At 40.3% G+C, this 17217-nt stretch overlaps 1 protein-coding gene across 3 annotated transcripts in view; it reads left to right on the top strand.

Moving 5' to 3' along the window:
* Positions 1-17217, top strand: part of FRMD3 (FERM domain containing 3) — a 293007-nt gene that overhangs the window by 158746 nt on the left and 117044 nt on the right. For all 3 annotated transcript variants that reach the window (XM_032392982.1, XM_032392981.1, XM_032392984.1), the window contains one exon: positions 3946-3988. In XM_032392982.1, the coding sequence (XP_032248873.1) occupies positions 3946-3988 (43 nt within the window). The remainder of the gene's footprint in view (positions 1-3945; positions 3989-17217) is intronic.

Here is a 17217-nt window from a genome sequence, read left to right as displayed (position 1 = left end):
AAATTCTTTGTCTTGAGTCTAAACTACATAAAAATTCACCTTTATCCTCTGAGTAGAACTTAGCTTCCTTTTTTTAAATTGAATTTTAATTATTCATGTAATGGGTGGAATACATGTAAAAAGTATAAGCTAAAACATTACAGATAAAACAGAAGTCATGGTTTCCTTTGAGTAACACTTCTAAATTCCCGTTCTCTCCCTGCTATGTTTATTGTGTATCATTTCAGATCTTTAAAAATACATTTAGATGCTTACTATGTATTCTTTGAAAATATAGGGTAGTGTTTTGTACTTTTTACTTAAAAAAGAAAACACATTAATTATATGATACCATAGCTCAGAGGTTCCCAAACTTTGTTGATTTATGGCTCTCTTAGTATCTTAGTAATTATTTCATGGGGCCCTAGGTCAAGAGTACTTATTTCATGGTGCTCTACCTAATGAGAGTTACGGACAACAAACTTAGTATTTATGTCCTAACAGCTTAGTGGCCATTTAAAACATGACCTACATGAAAATAGTATTTCCAGTTCATTCTTAACCACAATTACCTGGGAACAGGATGTGGGCACCTGTCGGGCAGCCCCTGGCTCCTCAGATTCCAGGACCAGATAAGATAGATACTGCCATACTCATTGCCTCGCACACCTCTTTTCGCATGGTACTTGCTTTTTATCACAGCAACCGATAAAAACCCAGCGTTGCAAAAAGTATGACATCAAAAGAAATATAGCATGATCTAATGTTAGAGCTGGGAACTTCCTTGAGCTGCTAGTTTGCACAGTGGGTATCTGACAGATTTCTAGAATGGCTCCTTTTCCCTGGGGTGCTTCAGTGCATGATTTGAGAACTGTGGCCATAGTTATAAATTTTGCAGTTCACTTTTTTCATCACACAGTGTGTTTTTAGAGATCTAACCATGTTACCCATCAAGATCTACCTCCTATAATACACTGAAGAATCCTCTAGAATATGAACAGATGACAGGTTATTTACCATTTTCCTGATGATGGCCATTAATAGTCTAATGTTTTATAATTTAATATAATCTTGCAGTGAGAATCCTTGTTATGTTTCTCTGTGTTCATGTGGGCAAATTGGGGAATAAGGGAATTGTGGGGCCATAGGCCAGTCAGAGTTTTAAATTTTAATAAATGCTCACAAACTGAGCTTGACCCTCTCCAAAGAAATGATTTACTATAATCCCTTGAAACATGACTAATGCTGGCTTATTTTTCTTAGGGCTCTATACCGCATGACTCTCCCACTGCAGAAGAATAGTTGTCCTGGTAGAAAAGTATGTAGTGGTCACACTATAGATGTATGTAATTAAATACATGAGGTTTGAGAGGCAAGGGTAGGGTGTGAATAGGCCAAGGGGAGGAGGAAGGTCAGAACCCATCAGAAACTGCAGGGTGTATTTCATAGGACAAGGTAGTCATTCATTTAGAGTAAATAACTTATTTAGGGCACAGATGGCAAATATTTTGCAGGCATACCTTCCATGTTCCCTACCCCTCCATGGCAGACACAGCCAATCCATCATGGCACTCATTCTCACTGAGACTTTGATCCTTCTTCATGGCCCTGGGAGATTGCCACCAACTAACTGGTATGGGCATATAAAAATGAAATGTACCTGTCCTCCCTGGAGGCAGAGAGGAGGAGGAAAGGCAGGTTGAAGTTAGGCAGAGAAGAGCTAAGGAGTTCAAATGATGCCAAGCAAGGAGAATTCGGAAAATGCATTTCAGACTTTATTGGCCAAATGACTAGTGATTCTCCTTTGTGAGACAGGAGCAGTAGGTATTGATCTCAGTTGGTATTTGTTTTCTTGCCTTAGTTCTAAATTATCCTATTTCTAAAAAAATAATTTAATCATCAGAGGCCCCTTTTATTATTCTCCTCCATGGGATATGGTCTACTAATTAAACTGTACTTAAGTAAAAACAGCATCAGCAAACAAACATTTATGGATATTTTTCACATGCCAGGCATGGTTTAAGTGTCTCATGTTTATTAACTTTTTATTAACTTCTAAAATCCTTGCAACAACCGTGCAAAGTAGGTATTACTGCTATTCCCATATATAGTTGCGGAAATTGAGAGCGAGGTTAAACATTTTGTACATGGTTATACAGCTAGTAAGTGGCCCAGTCAATATGTTTTTCCACTGTTCAGTGATAACTGTGTAAATGCCAAGCATTGCTTCTGACTAGAAGGAGATAACCAAAAGTAGAATGATAGTCTCCAAAGGCCTGGAGAAAGGGGGCTGCAGAGTGACTGTTTATTAGGGCTAGGGTTTCAGTTTTACAAGGTGCAAGTGCTCTGGAGAAGGATGGTGGTGATGGTTGCACACCATTATGAATGCATTTAGTAACACTGAACTGTACACTTAAAAAGGTTAGGATGGTGAATTTGATGTTGTGTGTGTTACCACAATTAAAAAAAATGAAAAAAGGAGGAAAAACCAGGTTCTTAAAATGAACAGACCTAATTTTGATCAGAAGCAAAGAAACTTTCTGTGTCCATTTGTGCAATACATCGGAGGTAAATGTATGGTTTTCTGTCCAACTCTTCATGACATTGACATGGTTAAAAAAAACCCTATTCTTGTTTTAGAAGACTGTAGTGATCTTACACCCTGGATTGGAAACTCTTGATTTGACCACTCCATTTTTCAGCTCCTGGGGAAAGAAGGAATGTTTGTCGAGAATAATGTTTTAGAGCAGACTGATCTTTGGGGAGGCCACATGGCCAAGGTGAAGGGCCTGTGCTCTGGAATCCCACCATGCACTGGTTTCACCACTTAATCTCTGGGTGACCTTAGGCTAGTTGTCTAATGTCCTGAGCCTCCTAATTTCTCATCTGTAAATGGGGTGGTAGTGATGGCCCATGGAAATGCTTAGAGTAGCACCTGGCATTTAGGAAGCACTCAGCATAGGCTAGCTCTTCTTCGACTTTCTGGTTATGCATTTATATCAAACGGTAGGGACATTACAGAACTCTGAGGCTTAACTGGATGACACAAATGGGGTATAAGCCTCAAGGTATGGTAAGCGTCCTCCTTTCCTCTCTAGTATTGAGTGTGAGGGGTGCCCGGTAAGTGAGGGCTCTCTGACCTCCTGATGGATACCAATGGCACTCCTATTGTCTTTATAAACTGCAGGTGTATAGAGTGATGCTTCCTGACATGCCCTAAGTGGCTTCAGGGACGTCAATGGTTAGGGATATCAAAAGCTGCCTGGCTCTCAACATGTTGGAATGACCTCCACTCACAGTGTGGAGCGAGCTGGCTGCTGGGATCAGCATGTATCTGCTTCGAATGCCTGTCGCTAACACCATTTTGAGCTACCCAGGTCTTTGGGCTTCTTTGTTTTGTGATAGAGCTGGTTTTTCTTCTAGATGATCTCAATCCTCTGAAGTAAGATATTTATCACTTGTTCCTCCCTACTATAAAAGAAGAATTGCCTCTGTGTGATGGGGCTAATGCTGGCTTGGCCCACTGTTCACCTGACAGGGGCGACCTGGCAGGGGGATGGGGTGCTGAAGCTGTCTTGGACTGTGACTCTTTGAGGTCGTGGATGTCCAAGTCTTTAGCCATTTGTGGCTTGCCTAGAGCAATGGAGCTCCATCACCTAGGGTCCACTAGAGCCACGAGAATATCCCATTGAAGTGCATGTTCTCTCCCTAGTTCTTCTCTCTTAGTAGGACTCAAATACTACTCTAACTGTTAATTCTCAGTAATTTATAACCTTGCCTGTTGTATTTTCTTTATGGAATTGTTTGTATTGATCTTCAGAAGGTGGAACCTTGAGGAAATATTTATGGGAACCAAAACTGTACTTTGGAAAAAGACTATATTAAATTTCTCTTAGTCATTAAGTATGCATCACATGGTTCAACGATTTGACCTATAATCTCTCTCTCCTTTTTTTTTCTCCCTAGCACTGGCTTGAGCCTAATAAGTCCATCTCCAAGCAAATGAAATGTAAGTGTCAATCTGTGGTTTCACTTTTGCTATGAACTGTCCAAAGATAGGTTCTGTTTCTCGACCAAGTTTCTCCTTCTGGGGAAGAAATGGCTGGAGCTGAAGATCTGTGGGTGGGGGCTTCTCTCTCTCCTATTGGGTGCTGTGTGACTTCTCTTTGCTGGCCTTCGCCTTCCCTGTAGTCACTCTTCCCGTCACCTTACCTTCAGAGTTCATATTCGAGCAGCCGCATTGGAATTAGATGATTAAGTATCGGTTAAACATAACCACCAGGTGCCCGGTTCCTTTGGATTGTGGGGGTTGCTAGTAAGTGGTTCAGGGTGGAAGGTGCAGTCTTGCGGGGATGAGAAAAGTGGGTGTATTTTGAAACTAAACTCTTGCCACTAACTTTACTGAAGATTGTTTTATTCTTTTCTATTCTTCAAACTCCCTACAATAATTTCTTCCCCCTGAGTAATTGTTTTCAATCCCTTGTGTTCTGAACTGCCTTTTTTTTTTTTTTTTTTTTTTTAAATGGATGAACTCTTGGGGAAGTTGCCTTGGGAAACATCTTTCTAGAACATCTGGTCATCCCCTTTGGGCGTTGTGAGGAGGGTGTTGACTGGGTCCTGGGTGGCATGGTGTTTTGTCTTGGTCATCCGTGCTAGGCTGTAGTCAGCCTGCTTTTATTTATGATTTGGAGCAGGGCTTCTGAAATGCACTTCAGAAATTCACTGCCTGCCCTGAAATCCATTTATCCCTCCATGTCAACTTTCCCAGGGCTCTGAAATGTAGGCGATAAATCAGTTTCTCATCGGAAATCAGTTTAGCGCATATTATGTCACTTATCATTATTCAAGGGATTCTTTCCTTTTTCAAATATAAAGAAATTATTCTGGGCAGGGTTTTTAAGTGGGAAAAGTAAGAAACTGAACATGGATGGCAAACTAGCAACCAGTACATCTATTCCTTAGCCCTCCTTTTTCTCCCTCCTGTTCCCTCCCCCCTCATCCCTCCATCCCTTTGTGCCTTCCCATTCCTCTTCCTTCCCTCCCCCATCTCTCTGGAACAAACTCTGTCTGATCAGTGCAGGAAAGACAGCCATGTTGTTCTGGGGAAGGCTGATGCCCATGGCTGCTGGGAGCCATGGCTGTTGCAGGAAGTTGACAGGAAAGTTGTATGAGGTGAAAACAGGAGCAGCAGTGGACATGCGATGTCCAAAGAGGTCAGTCTGTTGGGGTACAGCTGGAATAAAATCGGAACAAGCATCCAAGAAGAAATAGGAGGACAGAGGTATTGAGAAGCTCTATATAGAATGATATGAAGGATAATATGAAGGATAAGAATGAATTAGCATGTCTGAAAAAAAAATTGCTGGAACACCTGCGTAGCTAACTCAGATTAAGCATCTGACTCTTGATTTCTGCTCAGGTCATAATCTTGAGGTCCTGGGCTTGAGCCCATGTGGGGCTTCTTACTCAGTGGGGAATCTGTTTGAGATTCTAAGATAACTAAATGAAAGAGTCTTTAAAAAATTGCTGATACCTACCTAGCTTTTATCCCTTAGCTACTAAGTTTCGAAATTTTTGTTTGTGTTTTAAAATGTTCAGACAATTTCCCAGGAAGCTTATTTATAGTAAATGGGTCTTTGACTTTGGTTCTTAAATGTCATGCAATATTTTCCTTAGGCTACAGTGGGAGAGGTGGGTGGGGTGTGATTAATCAATACTTGCTGGAATTGGAACCTTCAAATCAAACTTCTTACCATTCCTTGTCGACTAGGTTAAAATGCAGGTAGGCTACATGATTTGGGCAGTGTTGAGGGGAATATCTTCCCCATTTCCCTGTTCCATCATTGCATGTCTATAGGCACAAATGTGGACGGAGCTTTGATCTTTTCCTTTTCAGAGTATTCAGATAGTAGGTTTTCTGCGAACGAAGTGTTAAATGAAGTGCATATGTTGGATATTAGATTTTCAGAGTCTTTGTTTTCCATGTAGGAATAGTGAGGGTTTGCACTTACAACGTATAGCTTTTAGCCTTGTTCCCTAACTGTGGGATGTAGCTCAGTGTGTCTACATGTAGTGACACACATCAAAAGAACAAAACTTTCATGTCTTGCAGGATCTGTGTAACCACACAAACTGTATTAGCGTGAAGAGGTTTAAAAATGTTGCACATTATGACTCAGATGTGCATAAATGTGACATTATTTCCCCATGACTGAATTCAGTTTTCTGTGAGCTTCTTTCCTCTGGGGGCAACAAAGTTCAATCTTGGCCCTTCAGGGTAACTCAAGATCTACCAGTTTAGAATTTGATCTCTCGGGCGCCTGGGTGGCTCAGTTGGTTAAGCGACTGCCTTCAGCTCAGGTCATGATCCCGGAGTCCTGGGATCGAGTCCCACATCGGGCTCCTGGCTCGGCAGGGAGCCTGCTTCTCCCTCTGACCCTATCCCCTCTCATGCTGTTTCTCTCTCTCTCTCTCTCTCAAATAAATAAATAAAATCTTTAAAAAAAAAAAGAAAGAATTTGATCTCTTTCAGGAAATTACTCAGTGAATTCATTGTTTAAACATGAACACTTGAAAGTGCATACTTATATGCTGGGGTATTCTTCCCACACCAAGAGCTTTTCCTCCTTCTCCATTCCGGGAATGGCCTCTTGAGGCAGGGGATGCTTCTGTACCATCATGGCAGCAAAGATGATGTCTCTCTCGTGCCCGGTCCTCTGGGTCTTCCCCTGACCTGTCTTAGGTGATTTGGCTTTTGGTTGCTGACGTCTTTCTGCACTGTATCCTCTCTGGATGTCACTGGTCCCACTTGCCCTTTCAGTATGCACTGGCCCGTGCTGCTGGGACCTCTGCTCCTGGTCTTGCCCTGCAGGTCCACAGACTGCGCCCCCTGGTGGTCCCCATTCTAGGCGTCTTTCTCTCGTTGGCTCTCAGCGCTGCTCAGCCTCTTCTGTGCCCTGCTTCAGCCTTGGGAACACTTATGTACCCTAAGTAAGGCTCCTTCTCTGCTTAAACACAGTGTGGGGCCATTTCTTCTGTGTTCTCCAAAGTCCTAACAGAACACTTCCCCAAACTATTCTGGGATTTCTTTGTCTTGCTTGTATGCCTCACTCTGTTCAGCCAAGCTAGGGTGTTGAGGGGTGCTGGATGCCCTCTCATAGCTGCAGATAGCATTTTAAATGTGGTTTTGTCCTCTCTGGGTCTCTCCAAGCTCTCTACTTGCCTTCCTTCGCCACCTCTTACTCACAGTTAATAATGGCTTTTATCCTTGGATGCAAGATTAATATCCTAAAACGATACTTATACGCAAGCAGCAACTATTTCTGAAATGTAATGGAAGAAAGGGCTATCACCTACAATAGGAATAACAAGTAAAAACAAATTTCTCAAATATAACAAGAAATGTGCAAAACTGTGAAATTATACTGTGGAGACAAAAGCTCCCGAGAGCAAACCCGAGTAGATTATTTAGCCCGGACCGGGCAAGGGCGGGGCAATTCCGCCTCTGGCAAAGACTTTTGGAAACCACGGCAACAGGCCCCTCCCCCAGAAGATCAGCGAGAACAGCCAGCCAAGACCAAGTTTACCGATCAATGAGAACGGCAGAACTCCAGCGCTAGGGGAATACTGCACATAGAATCCATGGCTTCTTTACCATGATTCAATAGTCTTTCAAAGTTAATTTTTTTTTTAACTGTCTTTTTTTTTTTTTTGAATTTTTCTTTTTCCCTTTTTCAACTAACATCTTATCAATCCCTTTTTTAAAAAACATTTTTATTTTTCATTTTTAGAGTCATATTCTATCCCTTCATAGTAGTTACTGTAGATTTAAAAGAGTTCAATAAATGGAGACTTCTTATGTTTCCATTTAATATTGTTAAAGTCAATTCTTTACAAATTAATATATACATTCAAATAATTTTCAAATAAAAATGTCAGTGAGATTCTTTATGGCATTTAACAAACTGATTCTAAGGCTCATTTGCAAAAGAAAATGCTCCAGAACAGCCAATAAATATGTGAAAAAGAACAATGATAGGGTAGGGTCCTTGTTTTATTAAGTAGCAAATCAAGGCATGTGAGCTATAATAATTGAGTCCTTGTAATAGACACATATAGTAATTAAGATAGACACAGGAATAGGAAAAGAAACAGAACAGAAAACACCCAATCTCAAATTGACCCATTATTTGTGAGTATATGGTTATGATAAAGATTGTATTTCATATCTGAGATAGAAAGATTACTCAAGGCATGATTTTTTGGATTTTCTTTCCACTTGGAAAAAGAAAAAATAACTAAAGACCTACCTCACAGCATATTTGCAGTTAATTCCAAATGAATTCAAAAGCCCAATATATTTAATAGCCTATAGAAGTTTTAGGTACAAATTTAGGACTATTTTTTATAATTATGGAGTCAAACAGGGCTTCCTAAGGAAAATATAAACAGAAGTAACAAAATGCTGACAAGTTTGTGCAAAAATTAAACTCATGTACCAGAATATTTGGTTTGCTCACTGCACAGAGTAGATTTTTAGTAAATATTTGTTGAATGAATGAGTATAAAACAAATTATAAATAACTTAAAATACAAAGTAAATAATGGAAGAACATTTGCCAAATATGTAACAAGTACTAAATATGCAGACTACATAAAGTGTGATGGTATAAACCCAAAGCTAAACAACTCAATAAAAAATATGAAAAGACCCTTAGAAGGAATAAAAATAAATGGCCAGTAAACTCATAAACAGATGCTCAGTATCATTAGTAATAAGGAAAATGTAAATTAAAACAAGGTGTTTTGTTACATGAGAAAATGGTTAATACTGATAATATCCAATTGATGAGGATGAGAGTAATATCTCTGGTGGGGGCATTATAAACTGGTAAAGCCATTTGGGAGGGAAATTTGTCTTTCTAAATTAAAAATGCCTGTGTCCCTTCACATGCTAAGGACAGACAATCTGCTGGGTATAATTGAAGAACGGTAAAAAAAGGATGGTAATTTAACCTTTGGATTCTTTTTAGTTCTTGAATTTTTGTTGAAGTGCTCAAAAAAGTAGCTGGAAGGTAATATAAAACTTATGTTTGAGATGATATGATTACATTTTTGTTGTTGAATTTAAATTCTCTCTAAAGTTATCAGCCATCGCTCATTTGGACTCATCTTATTAGTTTTAACTTTTTCTCCATATAGAATAACCTACTTTATATATGAGATTTTGAATTTTAATTTTGCATTGTGCAATTATATGCTTCATGGGTTAGTTTAGAATGATTAACAATATTCAACATCAGAATTTATGAGATTGGTGAATTCAGAGAAAGTGTCTAGGAAACTTAAAGTATAAATCAGAAGTAAAAGTGTAGATGTGTTTTAAAAAAAGGCCTATGTCTCTCGATCCAACAAGCTCATCTCTATGAATCTATTGAAAGTGAAATTTAAGAAAAAGAAGATAGTAGGAAGGGAAAAATGAAGGGGGGGGGGAACCAGAGAGGGAGACGAACCATGAGAGACTATGGACTCTGAGAAACAAACTGAGGATTCTAGAGGGGATGGGGGTGGGGGGACGGGTTAGCCTGGTGATGGGTATTAAAGAGGGCACGTACTGAATGGAAAAAAAATATGTACATACATACACATAAAATTAAGTATATCTGTGTAATCCAGGTAAAAATGAAGATTTAGCCATATCTGAATTGGAATGAGGTAGAAAATGGTCCGTTTTTCCCATCCTGACCTCATTCTTATAATTTATCAGATTCCTTTTGGTATTATCTTTTATATTTTCTCAACCCATTCTTCCGTCCTTCCCTGCTTCCCTCCTTCCTTCCCTCCTTTCGTTTTTTCTCCCTTTCCTTCTTCCATTTCTTTTTTCCTTCCTTCTTCATTACTTAATTCACTTGTGCTCTGTAAACATATATGGGACCAAAGCCATGAACCATGTTATAGGCCCTTAGGAGATACAGTTTAACAACAAGAGGAGCTCGGGTGTTTCACTGTCAAAGGGCTCCTAGTTGCAGTTTATTTGTGTGAAAGTTGGGCAAAACACTTTTTTTTCGGGGCACGTGTGGTGGCTCAGTCGATTAAGAGACAGACATAGGTCTTGGTTTCTGCTCAAGTCATGATCTCAGGGTTGTGAGATTGAGCCCCATGTCTGGCTCATGCTGGGGCTGAATCCTACTTGAGATTCTCTCTCTCCCTCTCCCTCTGCCCCTCCCTTTGCTTGTGCTCCTGCTCTCTCTCTCTCTCTCTAAAATAAATAAACAAATCTTTAAAAAAAAAAACACCTTTTTTTTTTTCTCTTTTGGATATTATGAGGTTTTGATGGTCTCCAAAGCCCCTTAAAGTTTCAAAAACAAAAATATTTTTAAAATAATTTTATGTTCGCAATCTAAGTAAGAATAGACAGACAACAAGAAATGTTAGGGGGAGAAAAGAAATGTCAGCAATGTAAGTATTTACATATAAGGCCTGATTAATAAATGGTTAATAAAATATTTTTCCTATCAGTGCAAATGATTAAGCCAAGGGCGGTAGGTGCTATCAGTAAATTTGAATGAAGAACTTTGGTGAATGTGTAAAGGTGGACATATTAAGAATGGACAATAGAGATTTGCCTGAAATATTTCCTACGAGCTCTATTACTGGATTACTAGAAACCCCATCCTGATTTCTCGTAGGTCTGGTTTCACCTACAAGTCAGTCCTATTCTTAGTTTGTTCTTTCATACATTATTCTGACATAAAAGTGACAGACATTTATAGATTATTTATAATAATATATCTCTGCAGCCATTTTTCCAAATATCCTTGAATTACCCTAAACTATTATTGGAAATATTTTTGTGAATAAAACTTAATTTAGGAAAACACTTCAAAGTTTACATTGATTGTAGAATTGAGTGCTGCTTTATTTCCATAAAGCATATCAACTAAAATACGGAAATATAGACTTTTTGCGCTATGAAATATAATTGACAAATGCAAGATTTTTTCATAAGGGGCAGTTCATTTGTTATTGGGACTGGTATTCTACATATATATACATATATATCTACATATATTTACATATATATGTACACATATATCTACATATTATAGATATATATATAACATAAAAAGTTAAGATGTCTTATTTAATGATAAATCTTTTTTTAACTATTTTTTTTTACTGTTCAAGAAAACATTCTTATTGCATGAGGTATTATTATTAATTTTGAAATAACTTATTTCTCCACAAAGTGTTCTAGGGTTTGCACACAATTTGTGCTATTATTGTCTTCACCTGAAATTTCATATGTTATTAGCTGACACTCAAATCAGGGGATTTTAAGGGATCAATTGCATTTGCTTTTTTTTGTCAAGACAAATAATTCTAAGGGCCTGGTTTATTAATAATGAAAGAGACTAAGAACCAGTACATGGATATTTGTAATTGTAAGTTTCACAATACTTCCTTTTTAAAAAATTGTGTTATATGGCATAGCATGTATTTAGTTTAAAAGTGAAAGTGAATGTTCCATGATTCATTGTTTGCGTATAACACAAAAACTAATGATGTAATATATGGTGATTAACATAACATAATAAAATTAAAAAGAAATGAAAAAAAATGAAATTTATCCAAGCACAGGTTTATATTATGCAAGGTATATATTGCAGGATTGCTTATAACACTGAGAATTGGAAGAAATAAAAAGCCTATAATTCTGGCAAGGCTAAATAAATTATGTGGGATACATACAGTCATTAAAAGGAACAAGGCAGAGCTATAGTATTGACACTGAAAGATTTTAGATATATCTTGGAGTTAAAGCAAGTAAAAGTTTCACATATCAGATGATCCATATATATGAAAATAGATTATTGTAGATGAACATGTAAGTGCAGAGGAGGCAAAGATGTGTACTAACTGGTTACCTCAGGGGAAGAGAGTAGGGTAGAAGGAGGTGAGGACACATGTTACATTTATTATATTATATGGTTATATTTTATTATGTAATCATATTTTACTCAGATCTTTCACATGAGAATATTTTCCTAGATCACTTGGTAATAAAGAGAAAACAAAAGGAGAGAAAGCTTTTTTTTAAAAGATTTTATTTATTCATGAGAGACAGAGAGAGAGAGAGAGAGGCAGAGGAGAAGCAGGCTCCCCACAGAGCAGGTAGCCCGATGCGGGACTCGATCCCAGGACCCTGAGATCATGACCTGAGCCGCAGGCAGACGCTTAACCGACTGAGCCACTCAGGCGCCCCAGGAGAGAAAGATTTATGTCAAAACTGAGAAAGAGAGGGAGAGGGAAAGTAGGGGAGAGAGGAAGGGAGAAATCAAAGTGCATTATACATTAAGAATGTACTATAAAAATACAGACCTAGATGAAAGAAGACCCACTTCCAGAGAGGTTTTCTGCTTAATCCTGGCTGGTACCTGATTAGCCCAGCAGGGTAGTTAAGATCACCTTCTTGCTCTATTTATCAGACACTGATGCTGCCAAGCACCCTGAAGGGACAGGGGTGCTTGAAGATGGCTTCGGCTTGTAAATCAGGGTGGAGAGGACCCAGCTTCTGCATAATACATGGTGCAACTCAGCCATAGAGTACCGTTGAGTCAAGTTGCTGGCTGGCGTCTGTAGCACTCCCTCCCTAAAGTTCTGATGGCTCCGCCTGGAAGCCTGAGGTGGCACGTAATTTCTGTCTCTGATGGTGCTATTTGTGAAACGTGTTTATGTGGCATTCCTTTGCTTTCCAGCACCGCTTGAAGCTAATCTAATGAACAGTCCCCTTGCTGCTGAATAATTTCATCAATGGAGAACCTATCTTCTATAGCATACGGGGAGCATACCAGGAACCTGGCTTTTGCTCCGGTGTAAGGAACAGAAGGAGAAAAGCCACAGGTCCCATACCTATTCATGAGGCCAGTTAGGATGCCTGCCTTCCACTGCTTTTGTTCTTCCAAGGACTCTTCTTGTTGAGGGATTAGTTTCCTCAAAGGCCGCCATAACAAAACTACCCATGCTGGGGGGCTTAAACAACAGAAATCTTTTCTCTCGCAGTTGTGGAGACTAGACTAGACCTTGAATGCAAGGTATCAGCAGGGCCATGCTCCCCACCCCCACACCCCTCGAAGGCTCTAGTGGAGAATCCTTCCTTGCCTCTTCCAGCTCTTGGTGGTTGCTGGCTGTCCTTGGCGTTCCTTCCTTGGCCCGTAGCTATATCACTCCGATCCTTGTCTTCATCTTCACATCATCACCTCCCTGTGTTTCTCTGTGTCTGTGTCCAAGTCTCTTCTTTCTCTTATAAAGATACCAGTTATTGGCTTTAGGGCTCACCCTAACCCAGTATGACTTTGTTAATCACATCTGCAAAGACCTTATTTCCAAATAGGGTTACATTCTGATGTTCTAGGTGGGCAGGAATTTCCAGGGAACACTACCCAGCCCACTGCATCAAGTGACCTCCACTCAGACCTCCCACATCTTTGAATATTTCTGTTTATTCTTTTGGTTACCTTCATGTCTTTGCTTTGTGGCTCATTTCTTCGCTTTGTGTATGTGTTCTTTTTTTGTGGAACTTGATCATTTTTTTTTTTTTTAAGGGAAACAGATTTTTTTTTATTTTATTATGTTACGTTAGTCACCATACAGTATATCATTAGTTTTTGATGTAGTGTTCCATGATTCAGTGTTTGTGTTTTGATAGTAAAACTTTATGCATTTTACTTCTCCAAGCCCCCATAGTGATAGGAACCCCATCTCTGACCTCTTGGGGCAACCTGTCCCATTGACCTCATTCATATACTTGTCTAGTCCTATCTCCAGTGTTTAGTTTGGAAGATTTTTCCCCCTGGTCCATGGCTTAAGACAGGGCTATGCATGTAATCTGTTCCCAATCGATGCTAGTGGACTAGAATCAAAATGCTCCTTTTAGGGAGTAGGTAAAAGAAGTTTAACTGCCATGTTCTTTATTTTTATTTTTTATTTTTTTTTAAAGATTTTATTTATTTGATAGAGACACAGCGAGAGAGGGAACACAAGCAGGGGGAGTGGGAGAGGGAGAAGCAGGCCTCCCGCGGAGCAGGGAGCCCGATGTGGGGCTCGATCCCAGGACCCTGGGATCATAACCTGAGCCGAAGGCAGACGCTTAACGACTGAGCCACCTAGGTGCCCCTAACTGCCACGTTCTTTAAAAACAAATCAAAACACACAACTGACCAAAGCCCATTGCATAGATCAAGTAACTGTAAGTCCCCAACTGTTGTGGTTTAGTTTTGGCTGGTTTTATTCTTTCTAGTTTGCCTCATTCCATTGCTTCTTTCCAGCTTTGGAAGCCACCTTCTATTACTCTAGCGATAACTCAGTAGGTTTGGCAAGGCATCTCTCTTTCTTCCAGGTACAACTGTTTCATCGAAAATTTCCATGTTTAAACCTTGTATCAGAAAGTCCATGCAGTTCAGGTCTATAAGTGGTTTCCATGTTGCATTCTTTTTGTTTTTCCAATATGGAAAAAAATAATGGTAACAATAGGTAATGACCAAAAAACCCTGAACTTTATGGGGTGCAATTTTAAATGGCATGCACTGATAAGCCCCAGCTTTATACTTTTTACCCTTTTCCTTATGGTTGGTGGCAACACTGATGTCATTTTGATTGGGTACTATGGTGGGTTCTTGGGCTTCAGGGAGGACCCAACACTCTTCCTGGTTGGAAGGAGTGTGATGGGATATTGAAGAAAACGGAAGGGAGAGAGCATCTCCTATATGTAGTTGGGGTGCACTTCCAGGGGCTCCCTTCAGGAGCATCCATGTTGTTTCATGATGGACCACATGATTCAAAACTACAGGTTGTGTTGGTAGTCTAAATGTCTGAATGATAACCGCAATGGACCAAGAGATTCCATGCGTGGTGTATGAGCACTGGAGGTGATTCAAACATGGGTCAAGTGGGTAGTTTATTCATGTTTCCCTTTGGTTGGAAAACCTTTATAATGCCTCATTTTTGGATGCAATTTTATAGTATAAAGTCTTAGGATGAAGTTACATAAGCAATTAAATTTGGCTGTTATAATTATCATTATTACTAGTTGAGTCACACCTACCAACATGACTCCTGAGGGTGCATTTGCAGCAAGCAGGCACCTGGATCTCCTGTCCTCAGTTTCATGTACTTTTGCTAACTTTCTTTTTTTTGGCTAAAATTCTCAGGTCATTGTACCCTACGCTCAGGGAGCAAAGTGGGAAACCAAAAAATTCATTTGACTTGCTTTATTGAGATATATGCTTTATTGTGGTGGTCTAGAAGCGAATCCACAATATCTCTGAGGTCTGCTTATATAGGGCTAGGTCAAGTCGAAGAGCTCTCCCTCATCCCCATCAGTTTCTTTTTTGCCTTCTAGAGTAGGAACAACTCCTATGGGTTGAGTACTTAGGTTTCAGGCAGTCTGCTGGGTGCTTTATGTCATTAACTCATTTCATCTTCATCATTGGCTCTATATCAGGGGTCAGTGAACTATGGGGCCCCTGGGCCAAAAGCAGCTGGCCATCTATCTGTTTTTGTATGGCCTATAGGCTAGAAGTAGGTATCCTACTTTTAAATGGATAGGAGGAAGAAAAAAAGCAAAAGACAAGACTTTGTGAGGTGTGCAGATGATATGAAATAAGATTTCTGTGTCCTGTTGGAACACAGCCATGCCCATTGGTCTATGTCTTGTCTGTGGTTGCTTTTGCACTACACCAGCTAAGTGTAGTAGTTGAGACAGAGACCTTGAGGCCTGCATAGTTGAAAGTATTTACTCTCTGGTCCCTTACAGAGATAGTTCGCTGATCTCTACTCTAGGCGATTGGTTCCATTATTATCCCCATTTTACAGGGAGGTAATGGAAGCTGAGAGTTTTCAGTTTGGTCATAGCAATTTGTCCAAACGCTGAACTTGAGGTTAGAAGTGTCGGACCTCAAAGTCCTTATTAGAGCTTCTCCTGAACAGCACAGACAGCCAGAGGATTCCAAGAACGTGTTTGTGAGGCAGATTCTGCACGATCCAGGATCCCCTATGAAGTTCTCAGTGCATGCGTGTGTGGGTGAGCCTATGTGTATGCTTCCAACCCAAGAGAACTATAACAGGAGGAAGATGAATTAAATACAATGAAAAAAAAACCACCCTCTCTGCTTTGGAAGTAGAGACAACACGGTGCCAGTAGCCTCTTAGAGGCTGCTGGTTGTCCTTTCAGTAGAAGAGTGACGGAGCGATTATCACTCCCAATGATGATGATAGTAACAGTTGTCGCTGAATGATCATAATCGTTTCCAACGAGAATAGAGCAGTCCTTAAGAGAGCAGTTCTCCGGCTGGCTCGTTAAAACATATCCCAAGAGTTATAGTTTGTTGAATGAGTGAGTAATGAGCTGCCCTTTTGGTACTCAAGTGTCATTTTGCGCATGTGCAGAGTTTGTGCTCCCGAGCGCGTTCGTCCTGGAAAAAGCAGCACCGATGAAAAACATCCATGTCACACATGTTGCATGCACAACGGAGTGGGGTGTGCCCCTTGGTTCTCACTGTGAAGCCCCCGCCCCCTCCCTGAAAGACATGGGAGGGACTGTTCATTTGGTTAGGAATAAAAAAAGGTATCAGTCGTGCTATAAAGGCCAGGAGCCCTGATGACTGCTTGGGGCCCCTTGGAAAACAAACCTCATATTTGCAGGGTTCTAGAAGTCTTGCTGGCATCAACAAACCCTTTGCTGTGTTTCTCCAGAGTCTTAAAATCTGACAATGGAACATTGTTCCCCCAATGGACTCCTAGAGGAGGGAGGCACAGGAGAGCCGTAGTCCAGGTATAGACCTTGCCCTCTCATCTGCTGGAGGCATTGGCTCTAAGCTTCAACTGCAGCTTAAAGGAATTTAGGGAGGGGCGCCTGGGTGGCTGAGTTAGTTCTGTCTTGGGTAAGGCTCAGGTCATGATCTCTGGTTATGGGATCAAGCCCCATGGCCCCGCGTTGGGCTCTGCGCTCACAGCTTCAGATATTCTCTCTGCCCCTCCAACCCTGCTCACATACATGCTCTCTCTCTCTGTCAAATAAATAAGATCTTTTCTTAAAGATCTTATTTATTTGACAGAGCACAAGGAGGGGGAGCTGCAGAGGGAGAGGGAGAAGCAGGCTCCCCACTGAGCAGGGAGCCTGATGTGAGGCTTGATCCCAGGACCCTGGGATCATGACCTGAGCCGAAGGCAGACGCTTAA

This window comes from Phoca vitulina, unplaced genomic scaffold (assembly GCF_004348235.1).
Source record: "Phoca vitulina isolate PV1807 unplaced genomic scaffold, GSC_HSeal_1.0 scaffold70, whole genome shotgun sequence".
In the NCBI taxonomy this organism is placed as follows: domain Eukaryota; kingdom Metazoa; phylum Chordata; class Mammalia; order Carnivora; family Phocidae; genus Phoca; species Phoca vitulina.
The sequence above is the reverse complement of the archived record's forward strand: the minus strand, read 5'-3'. Positions and strand labels throughout refer to the sequence as shown.